The following is a 12,518-nucleotide window of genomic DNA, read 5'->3' as shown; positions in this document are numbered from 1 at the left end:
CATTTAGTGCACTACCATCGGCTTAACATGAGTTCTAAGCGTCTTTGTATGCTCATATCTGACTTCACTAGACTGTGGATGCATGTATTTATGTTGTAAGACATGTAAAATAAATGAATGACACTGGCACTACGCACAAATTAATTTAAACTTACACCGCACTTCCCTAATAGCCTAACTTCTGACTAGTTCTCTCGCCTCACTGACAGTAGCTAGAATGCATCAAAAAAACACTGGGAAAAACACTGTTCAGTCCACCAAGTCATAAGCTATTGGCGCTGCGCAGCACCAGTTGTGATATTTATCCTACTGAGTGTTATCGTAGGTAATGTCATGTATGAAAACTAGTATTGTTAGGCAATACTATAAGTGTCAAGTCCAGGGCAGCTGAGGTGTGGCGATGACATCATCAATATGCAAGTGTAATAATGCGTCCAAGCGGATGGTGAGACTCCGGCAATGAAATTCAAGTTGATGTAATCTCCTTTTTTTTTTATTAGTATTAATATTAAGCTACCGGCAGGTTTATGCAACAGACAAAACAGGAAACAAAAAAACACTGATACAAAAAGGAAAACAAACACCGGGACAATGCCCACTAGGGTCTATGCCTACCTCAGAGGCCTTTCAACAGGACCTCTCACTCCTGAGAAGGAATCCTTTTTCCTGACTGCGCTCTGCAGACACCATTTAAAACACTGGACTAAACCATGCATAGCAACAAATCAATTAATTCAAATTCACCACCCTTTGGTTAACACATGACATAGGCAATACACATTACTAACAATCGTTCATGATATTTCCATACAATGTCATAATAAACCTCACTAAGCACCAAATAATATTACCACTCTAAACCCACCTAAGCCAATAAAGCTCCCGTCTGCCTGGGCGAAGATCATGAAAAAGTGTCCCTTGCCCAATACTCCAGTTTGCGGGAAAGCAACTGAAGCACCGAGAACAGGCAAGTACATACACACAATCATACATACACTCGGACAAAGCACTTCCATCTCCCAGCTAGTAAGCATTGGTGTTATAATCGCGGCTTTTAGAAACGCTTACATTACTGATAAATAGATGCGCTTCAACCTCTATACCGCATATGACTTTTGATTCCTTCCTGTATGTTTCCCTTAAACCAATTTCTAGTTTAACTTAACCCCCCGTCCTGACACGCCTCAGGTCTGTGGCATTCACAACATGTTATCAAACAAATCAACATCGCAAACATGATTTAATAAGCTGTCTTTGTGCAAATGTTTGTAAAGTCATTGTTCCCCGTTCTTGGCGGGAAAGCCGCCTTTGCCAGTGACAGACGCACTGCGCTCTGTCACAGCAAGTATGTCCAAACGAACTCACAAGGGCTACGGTTTCAGATTTTTCCACCCTGGGACCAGGTTTCAAAAAACAGGATTCGTTTGGACGATCGGCCAAGACGAAGCAAAACCGGTGCGTTTAACCCAAAAAGCGTCTCCGTGTGGACGGGGCCTAGATCTCCCTAAAAGAAGATACAAGGATACAAGGAAGTTTATTGTCACATGCATATAGTTACTGGAAGTAAGAAATGCAGTGAAATTATGTCTGGTGTCAGCCTATTTGTGCATTAATGGGGGGGGGGGTAAAGAGTGCAGTAGAAGAGGGGTTTAGTAGATTAAGTGGCAAGGGCTGCATAAAAAAGTGGGGGAGGATTGGGATTGGGTGGGGGCACCAACAAGGAGCACCAAAGAGCAACAGGGGCAAGGAAAAAACCTTGAAAGAAACCTTGGGCAGATCCACGGCTCAAGGGGCTAACCCAACTGCCAGGGGTCTTGGTGTGTGTGTTGGGGGGATGACAGGGGAGATAGGATAGTGTGCTGTGTATGTGGGGAGTTGGCAGTGTGCAATATGTGTGTTGGGGAAGCTTCCTCATGAGACAGTGTGCTGTGTATTGGGGGTGGGGGGGGGGGCAGTGTGCTGTAAGTATGTTGGGGATGTGTGTTGGAGAAGCTTCCTGATGAAATAATGTGCTGTGCATGTAGGGGGCGAGGGGATGGGGGGCAGGGACTTACTATTGCAAGCAGAGTACTGTATGTATGATGTATGTGTGAGTGATGACAGTGAAGATGTGTGTGTGTGGGGGGAGGGAGTGGAGCAGTGACTGTGTGTGTGTAGTGTGTAGGTGGGGGCAGTGTGCTGTAAGTATGTAGAGGATGTGTGTTGGAGAAGATCCACAAAGACAATGTGCTGTGTATGTAGGGGGGGGGGGGCAGTGTGCAGCAAGTATGTAGAGGAGGCTTACTGTAGCAAGCAGTGTGCTGTATGTATGTGAAGTGATGACAGTGATGATGTAAGTGTGTGTGATACTTGGATCCATCATCGGTTTTTAATCAGTGTTGTTGTTTGGTGCAATTTTGCAATTTTGGCGCTTATCAAGATTCATTAAACTAGGTGTATCAGCATACATTAAACTACCTGTCTGTCAACAACTTTTAAACTACCGGTCTCTACTTTTAAACTATCAACATTCATTAAAGGGCAATTCCATGCAAAGGTCATCCTTACCATGGAAAAAAAAAAGTTGTGCACACACAAATATAACTATTGTTAAAATGTTCATTTAGGTCTATATTTTATTGTTTGTAACTGATCTGATTGAATTTCATGGAGAATTACACTCTTTTTACATCATAAATATGGTGTGCAACCATACAGAAACAACAGTTTTCACATGGTAATATTATACATATTTAAAAAGGGGATAAATGGACTCAAGGTTCCAACAAATTGTTATCATTTGACAAATTTGAGATTAACAAGGGAATGGTAGAGCAATGTGTATGCTCAGTTTGCCTTAAGAGCACAGCTCCTTACATTTGTAAGGCTTTTGTTTTTAAAAGAAAATTCCGGTTTTTAGCACTTTAAGGCCCTTTTCTGGTTTGTTTTGGATGAACTAGAGTGGTGGACACCGAAATTTTGATGATTGGTCCTGTCTCGACTTTTCTGACTCGTTTTGAATCGCCTTTTCACCTCTCAGGGTGGCTGGCAATGGGCATACTGTAGTAGGCTACTCAAACATGTCCTAAAACAACCCTTAACGTTCATTTTCAAAACTGTGCAACTCACCGAGTGGTTAGTGGTGTTCGTTGATGTTCCAAAACAAGTAGCGTAGCAAAATACAGTTTCTGTCGTCTTTTATTTGCCCCCCCAGTTGCCACTTTTGTCTGTAGGCCTAATCTAGAAGCTTGGCACATTTAGCAGCATCTACCTGGCCGTTTCAGTCCCTCCTGGCCTCTTTCTACCATCCATCCTTCCTGACGCTTATGGCTACTGTAGGGCCGGCCCGGCTACCCGTATCTGAAAAAACTTTTTGGAAAAGACGGGCTATATGGACCCAACCAACTCTTTTTGGGAGGGGAGAACTCCCTCACATGGTAGGCTACAACCCATGCAGAGGCAACGGTGCCATGCACAGAATGTGGAACGTGTAGCCTACTTTAAGAGAAGTTAGACTAACGTGACAAATGTCAATATTTTTTTCCTCGACCGGCCCAAAAGTGAAGCGGCCCACCGGGAATTCTCCCGATTCTCCCGATGCCTCGGCGCTGAACAGATGGAAAAGTATTATGGATGGAACCCTAATGGAGAATGGCATCACAGGGTCACAGATAACCCTGAGGTGAAACATCACCGTTTAAAAAAGGATTAACCATAAAACAATTCCGGACAACTTAAAATAATAAGTTAGCGTTGGCTGCGTCTCGCTTGCTATGATTGCTCTTCATTGCCACCAGCCTCTGTCACTAGGGGCGTCACTAGACCTTATTCACTGGGGCATGTGCCTTAGTAAAAGTCTCCAGTGCCCCAGTAAAATTCTAGCGCGGCTCTAGCTGGAAACGGCATTCATGAGCGCATCTCTGTGCCTGCTTTAATCATGGCTCGAGCCTGTCACTTACCAGCCAATAAATAAAAAAAAAAAAACAAGGAATAAAGAAAGGGGCCATAATAGCCAATCAGGAAATAGAACGAGATTGAAAAAAAGATTGAATGCAACAACCAATGAAAATCGTTCACATGATTCTTCCGAGTGTTTCGTTGTACTGCACACACACTGTGGAATCCGCTGGAGCTCGTTACATCACTTTGAGCACAGAGTAAGTCGTCCCCTGTTTAATGTTACAACAAATTCACAACTTGTTTGACAGAAAAAATGACAAGTTGATCGCTGTTAGAGAGTGTTACCCACATAACTAGCATCTGTTTTTCAATGCTTAGCGTTATTGTAGCCTAAATTTAGCAACAGTTTACCAGCTTGTGCTCTCTCACTCACACACACACTCACACCATGCGTAGGCTGCATGCACACATGCGGACAATTAATAAGGATTTACACGTATACTGTAGAGAGAGTCCTGTAAAAGTAGCCTATACTGTTTGTGAAGCTGTCCTACTGTAAAACTAAACATAGCCTTCTGATAAACTAAACATAGCCTTCTGATAAACTATTCAGAGATGGACATCAGAAAATTCTTCCCGAACAGAGGCAGAGGGAGAGGAACAGTGAGGAGGATGAGGGAGGTATGATAATTTTGCCCACATTAATGGTAATATTAACATTTATGCTGGTAATAGCCAGTGCTGTGATTTGATCAATGGTTTAATGGCAAATGTAGCCTATAATAATCTACACAGAATCAGAGTAGCCATCTGTGTAGATTATTATAGGCTACATTACCAATTCTCCTGAAAAAGTCAGTATGAAGGCTTAAGTAGGCTATTTAAGCTACAAAGAACTGCAGTATTGCCAGGATGTCTAGGATGACCCTTGCCTGGGAGGGAGGTATATCTCAATTTTGACTAAAAATAAGCTTCCCTTGTGTTAGTAGGAAAGCCTATTAAATTCATGCAGTGAGTATAGGCCTACTTATGCCTATGTGTTTGGATGTTGCTGGATAGTGGCTGCTACAACAATTGAGGGAGAGAGTGCTGGAGGAGGGAGGAGGAGAAGGTCGAAGAGGGGAGAAAGAGCACAGGCTGGGCAGTCCAGTACCAGGCAGGGGGGGAGGAGGAGGAGGAGGAGAGAGACAGGCAAAAAAGCGAATGAGGACATGATGGGGGCTAGGCGTAAAACTATTCCAGAGTATGGAGGAGGGCGTCTGTGACCTAGGGGAGATATGTGATGGTCCAAATCAGGCTAGCGATTTATTTTATATTGCGCGCACAGTTAATATTTTTTTTTTAATGTATTGGGAGTTGGGGGCCTGTGCCCCAGCAAAGCTGTAGGTCTAGAATCGCCCCTGTCTGTCATTACTGTGTGGAGCTATGATTGCACTTCATGCTACCAGCCTCTTGTCCGTAGGCTGCCATGTGGGCTTCGTGCCTATTAATGGCGTGCAGCTGAGAAAGCAGCGTCACTGTCAAATCTGTCCCTGGGAAAAATAGCGTTGTGCTGATTTGAAAAAGAACTATGTTATGTTACCAAATTTCCAGTAGTAGCGTGTTACACTACTTTTTACCTGAAAAAGTAGTTACGTTACTTAGCAGTGTTGTAAGTTACTTACATTATGGTTGTAAGTTACTTACAACACTGGTTACTTCCTACTTTGCCTAAACTAACAAGCGGAAACGGGTTATGAACTGTGGTGCTCCAGACTAGGGCCTAGTCCACACGTACCAAACTGATCTTTTTTTCTCCGTCTTCCCTAGAACCCATTATCAAGAATATTTAGCGTCCAAAGCGGATCCATCTCAACACGACTCAACCACGTTACTTCATATCCCAGGCCTATAGGGGGCACTGTTTCTTTACAGAAATTGACCAAAGCTTGCGCGCTGTAGGGTATACAGACAGAATAGGCTACGACGAAATGGCTAGTGCAAGAAAACCAGAACTGTTTGTGTGGACTGATGGTGAACTGTCAACTGTAGTCAACTGTAAAACTAATAAACTTCATTTTTACGGTTTGTGAAGGATGCAGTCCCGTCCTTTATTTGGCTAATGCAGGTACAAATAATCTCCTTTACTTTATTTGGTTGTAGGATAGTCCGCGATTCACATTAGTTTAGGCTATCACCGCCAATTGCATAGGCTACTAAACGCTAGGCCTACCCAAGTTCTAGGCTATTCCTTCGCCACATTTATAATATTGCTATAATACCTTCGTTAGTAACAGTCAATACTTTAGCGCATCCGCATTTAGTGCACTACCATCGGCTTAACATGAGTTCTAAGCGTCTTTGTATGCTCATATCTGACTTCACTAGACTGTGGATGCATGTATTTATGTTGTAAGACATGTAAAATAAATGAATGACACTGGCACTACGCACAAATTAATTTAAACTTACACCGCACTTCCCTAATAGCCTAACTTCTGACTAGTTCTCTCATACCTCACTGACAGTAGCTAGAATGCATCAAAAACACTGGGAAAAAACACTGTTCAGTCCACCAAGTCATAAGCTATTGGCTGCGCCTTTCAGTTGTGATATTTATCCTACTGAGTGTTATCGTAGGTAATGTCATGTATGAAAACTAGTATTGTTAGGCAATACTATAAGTGTCAAGTCCAGGGCAGCTGAGGTGTGGCGATGACATCATCAATATGCAAAGTGTAATAATCGTCCAAAAGCGGATGGTGAGACTCCGGCAATGAAATTCAAGTTGATGTAATCTCCTTTTTTTTTTTTATTAGTATTAATATTAAGCTACCGGCAGGTTTATGCAACAGACAAAACAGGAAACAAAAAACACTGATACAAAAAAGAAAACAAACACCGGGACAATGCCCACTAGGGTCTATGCCTACCTCAGAGGCCTTTCAACAGGACCTCTCACTCCTGAGAAGGAATCCTTTTTCCTGACTAAGCTCTGCAGACACCATTTAAAACACTGGACTAAACCATGCATAGCAACAAATCAATTAATTCAAATTCACCACCCTTTGGTTAACACATGACATAGGCAATACACATTACTAACAATCGTTCATGATATTTCCATACAATGTCATAATAAACCTCACTAAGCACCAAATAATATTACCACTCTAAACCCACCTGCGCAATAAAAGCTCCCGCCTGGGCGAAAGATCGCGAAAAAGTGTCCTTGCCCAATACTCCAGTTTGCCGAAAGCAACTGAAGCACCGAGAACAGGCAAGTACATACACACAATCATACATACACTTTCGGACAAAGCACTTCCATCTCCCAGCTAGTAAGCATTGGTGTTATAATGCGGCTTTTTTAACGCTTACATTACTGATAAATAGATACGCTTCAACCTCTATACCGCATATCGCGGCTTTGATTCCCTGTATGTTTCCCTTAAACCAATTTCTAGTTTAACTTAACCCCGTCCTGACACGCCTCAGGTCTGTGGCATTCACAACATGTTATCAAACAAATCAACATCGCAACATGATTTAATAGCTGTCTTTGTGCAAATGTTTGTAAAGTCATTGTTCCCGTTCTTGGGGAAGCCGCCTTTGCCAGTGACAGGCGACTGCGCTCTCTGTCACAGCAAGTATGTCCAAACGAACTCACAAGGGCTCACGGTTTCAGATTTTTCCACCCTGGGACCAGGTTTCAAAAAACAGGATTCGTTTGGACGATCGGCCAAGACGAAGCAAAACCGGTGCGTTTAACCCAAAAAGCGTCTCCGTGTGGACGGGGCCTAGATCTCCCTAAAGAAGATACAAGGATACAAGGAAGTTTATTGTCACATGCATATAGTTACTGGAAGTAAAAATGCAGTGAAATTATGTCTGGTGTCAGCCTATTTGTGCATTAATGGGGGTAAAGAGTGCAGTAGAAGAGGGGTTTAGTAGATTAAGTGGCAAGGGCTGCATAAAAAAGGTGGGGGAGGATTGGGATTGGGTGGGGGGCACCAACAAGGAGCACCCAAGAGCAACAGGGGCAAGGAAAAACCTTGAAAGAAACCTTGGGCAGATCCACGGCTCAAGGGGCTAACCCAACTGCCAGGGGTCTTGGTGTGTGTGTTGGGGGGATGACAGGGGAGATAGGATAGTGTGCTGTGTATGTGGGGAGTTGGCAGTGTGCAATATGTGTGTTGGGGAAGCTTCCTCATGAGACAGTGTGCTGTGTATTGGGGGGGGGGGGGGCAGTGTGCTGTAAGTATGTTGGGGATGTGTGTTGGAGAAGCTTCCTGATGAAATAATGTGCTGTGCATGTAGGGGGCGGGGGGATGGGGGGCAGGGACTTACTATTGCAAGCAGAGTACTGTATGTATGATGTATGTGAGTGATGACAGTGAAGATGTGTGTGTGGGCGGGAGGGGAGTGGAGCAGTGACTGTGTGTGTGTAGTGTGTAGGTGGGGGCAGTGTGCTGTAAGTATGTAGAGGATGTGTGTTGGAGAAGATCCTGAAGACAATGTGCTGTGTATGTAGGGGGGCAGTGTGCAGCAAGTATGTAGAGGAGGCTTACTGTAGCAAGCAGTGTGCTGTATGTATGTGAAGTGATGACAGTGATGATGTAAGTGTGTGTGATACTTGGATCCATCATCGGTTTTAATCAGTGTTGTTGTTTGGTGCAATTTTGCAATTTTGGCGCTTATCAAGATTCATTAAACTAGGTGTATCAGCATACATTAAACTACCTGTCTGTCAACAACTTTTAAACTACCGGTCTCTACTTTTAAACTATCAACATTCATTAAAGGGCAATTCCATGCAAAGGTCATCCTTACCATGGAAAAAAAAAAGTTGTGCACACACAAATATAACTATTGTTAAAATGTTCATTTAGGTCTATATTTTATTGTTTGTAACTGATCTGATTGAATTTCATGGAGAATTACACTCTTTTTACATCATAAATATGGTGTGCAACCATACAGAAACAACAGTTTTCACATGGTAATATTATACATATTTAAAAAGGGGATAAATGGACTCAAGGTTCCAACAAATTGTTATCATTTGACAAATTTGAGATTAACAAGGGAATGGTAGAGCAATGTGTATGCTCAGTTTGCCTTAAGAGCACAGCTCCTTACATTTGTAAGGCTTTTGTTTTTAAAAGAAAATTCCGGTTTTAGCACTTTAAGGCCCTTTTTGGTTTGTTTTGGATGAACTAGAGTGGTGGACACCGAAATTTTGATGATTGGTCCTGTCTCGACTTTTCTGACTCGTTTTGAATCGCCTTTTCACCTCTCAGGGTGGCTGGCAATGGGCATACTGTAGTAGGCTACTCAAACATGTCCTAAAACAACCCTTAACGTTCATTTTCAAAACTGTGCAACTCACCGAGTGGTTAGTGGTGTTCGTTGATGTTCCAAAACAAGTAGCGTAGCAAAATACAGTTTCTGTCGTCTTTTATTTGCCATTTTGTAAAATCCCATTGATTTCTGTTGGAAGACTCATTGCACGTTGATATTACTACACCACCGTCTATGCTTCAGGTTCAAATACTTTCAATAGTCAACGAACTCCACTAACCACTCGGTGAGTTGCACATTCTCTCTGCAAAAATAAATCACGCTTGTCACGCTCTCCATCTGGCATCCTCCATCCTGTCTCCATCTCCTTCAATTCATGTGCATGTAAATGAGTGTGTGCATGTGTGAGTTTGCTTTTGTGTATAAAAATGTGTACGTGTGGGTGTGTGTGTGTGCGCACGTGCGTGCCTGTGAGTTTATGTGTGTGCGGGTGTTTGTGCATGTATAGTGTGTATGTGCTTGTCTGTGTGTGTGTGTTCAGGTAGGGCTAGTTATTATGACCGCCGTGTAGTGAAGCGGCGGTCATATAGGTTTAGTCAGATTTTTTTTTTTTTTTTTTTCATGTCCAAATTTACGTCAAGGATTCCCGGGACACTGTAAGACCGGGGTACACGAAACTTGGTGGGCATGTAACCCCACATGGATAGCATGGAACCATCGTTTTTCGTTTTGATCTGTAGCCCCCCCGCTGGACTGGACCCATTTCACTGAGCTCATTTCATGTATAGCGCCACCTAGTTAAACACAAAAAAGTAAAAATGAGGTGTTGTAAGTGTAGGATCATTATGACACCCTCTGAATGCACGCCAAGTTTCGTGGAATTCCGTTTATGGGGGGCCACACAATAAATTAATTTATGTTACTATACACCAACTGGCCTGTAGGTGGCCGGAGACAGTTTTCTGTGAATATCTCGAGAACCGTAGGGCCTAGGAGGTCCACCTTTTTTTGTATGTTGGTCTTAAGGGGGCATGTCAACCCATCCCATTACCACTTTTTTCATGTATAGCGCCACCTAGTTAAAAATTAAAAAGCAAAACATTAGGTCACAATTCATCACAATATCTCTGGCTGACATGGTCAAAACTGCACTAAATTGAAAGTGTAGGATCATTATGACACTCTCCGAATGCATGCCAAGTTTTGTGAACTTTCGTTCATGGGGGGCCTTACAATAAAATCATTTACGTGTACATTTAGTGACCGTACACCAACAAGGATTCCCGGGACACTGAAAGACCGGGGTACACGAAACTTGGTGGGCATGTAACCCCACATGGATAGCATGGAACCATCGTTTTTCGTTTAGATCTGTAGCCCCCCCGCTGGACTGGACCCCCCGAAAGGAGGGTAGGGCAGACACAGTTTTCTGTGAATATCTTGAGAACCGTAGGGCCTAGGATGACCAATTCTTTCCGTATGTTTGCCTCCAGGGGTCATCTTAACCCATTCCATGTGCACACATGTGCATAAACAGATACACACGCACACACATACATTCACAGTAATCATACGTATGACACATACTCACACAGTAGACATTTGTACGCATGCAAGTACATGCACAAACACAGGCACATACGCAGGCACACACACAAGCACGCACACACACACACACACACACATAAACATGTTCACGCACATATGCACTCAAGAATTTCTCAGAATTATGAACAGGCAAGATGGGGGTGGGGTTGTATAAAAATGAATTTTACATGTGAAATCTATGAACTAATCATGTTTTGGTACTTGTTGTCTAGCAGATACCAGTGAGAATTAAGTGTGGATAATGCAATTTAGTGAGACAGTTAGAATCATATAGGCCTTTCAGCGTGATTTATTTTTGTGGAAAAAATGGCGGCGGTCATATTTTTTTTTCTAGTTTAGCCTAGTGCAGTGGAGGAGTGGCCAACAAATGTCATGTTCCCTGGTGTTTCAGTAACCCGGAATCATTGACCAAAATTGATGACAGTAAAAGAAAAAAACATATTTCTTTTGACTTGTCCTGATTCTTCTTGTGGATCTTAATGGGCACTGAGAAAGCAATCATTTCATTGCTAGTTTTTCATAATTGCTATTTCAATTGTTTCATATCAAAATTCACTACTTAAGTATGTGTTTTATGTAGTTTGTGGAGGACTGGTTAAGACACGTCACATCCATAACATGAAATTGTCACATCCATAACGGCAGTTTTTCCAATATAATGCATTACGAAAATGACACATAGTTTCAAAAACAGACTTTTTATGTTCATTCAATTCTCCTTCATGCTACATATATCACGGTTTCGGCAGTTTCCTTCAAAATTCACAGAGTTTGTAGAAAACCTGTAATCTCTCAAAAAAGTGTGTCTATTTCATATCACATCCATAACGCTGATAAAATGCCTTGTATTCTTAGGATGTAAATGATTATATAAAATTTGAGGATTTGTCAGTATTCAGAGGACAGAGGTTACATTAAAAGTTATGCAAATTAATTCACTGATACTAATTTTGCCCCAGCTCTAAGGCATTTTGTTTACCAATATGATTCCAACTGTCACATCCATAATGCTGGAACTGCCCTAAACTATGTGTATCAACATCCATTAAACTATCTCTCTATCAACATTCATTTAATGATCTGCCAATCAACTTTTAAACTATCTACATTCAACTTTTAAACTATCAACTTTCATTAAACTCTTTATTCCATTGGGCTGAAGAGATTGCCATGGCTAGCTTCTGCCTTGGTCCTCTGAGATCCTTCCATCTATTCATGAAGAACAACCCTTTTGAACAATGTGCCTGGCATCTGGTGAACTTATTACACTGTTAAGATAGGAATTTTGCCCTGGCCACAACGTAAACGTATTTAAACCATCCGGCTCAGATCGTGCGTTTCAGATAGTTAAAATATAGCCCTAAAAGTACTAAGAGGAGAAAGTGGTAGAAGCAGGGAAAAGAGGTAGAACTGCTAAACTGGATGGAATTGGTAAAGTGGTGGATAGGTCCAAGCAGTCAGTGTGATTCATTCAAACATCATGAGGGACAGAGAGGAAGGACTAATAGTAGTTAACACCACTCACAGTATTGAACCAGAACTTGGTGAAGGGCGCATTGTAGAACTCATATATCTTTTTCCCAATGGGGACACGCCTTCTCTTCTTACCAGTGTTCTCCTCATCCTCCTTTTTAGAAAGAGAATCTGTGTTCCCTTCCTGAAAGAATATAAGCACATTAAGACCCTTATGACCAGTGAAAAAAGGCTCTTCATTCTTCAATCATGAATCAAAAGAGAAACATTTTGGC

At 42.2% G+C, this 12,518-nt stretch overlaps 1 protein-coding gene across 1 annotated transcript in view; it reads right to left on the bottom strand.

The window, feature by feature from the left end:
• LOC125307080 (transient receptor potential cation channel subfamily M member 1-like) overlaps nt 1-12,518 on the bottom strand; it is a 193,947-nt gene that overhangs the window by 35,374 nt on the left and 146,055 nt on the right. The window contains exon 19 of the mRNA XM_048262850.1: nt 12,296-12,427. Coding sequence (XP_048118807.1) covers nt 12,296-12,427 — 132 coding nt within the window. The remainder of the gene's footprint in view (nt 1-12,295; nt 12,428-12,518) is intronic.

This window comes from Alosa alosa, chromosome 14, assembly GCF_017589495.1.
Source record: "Alosa alosa isolate M-15738 ecotype Scorff River chromosome 14, AALO_Geno_1.1, whole genome shotgun sequence".
NCBI classification, from domain to species: domain Eukaryota; kingdom Metazoa; phylum Chordata; class Actinopteri; order Clupeiformes; family Clupeidae; genus Alosa; species Alosa alosa.
The sequence above is the reverse complement of the archived record's forward strand: the minus strand, read 5'-3'. Positions and strand labels throughout refer to the sequence as shown.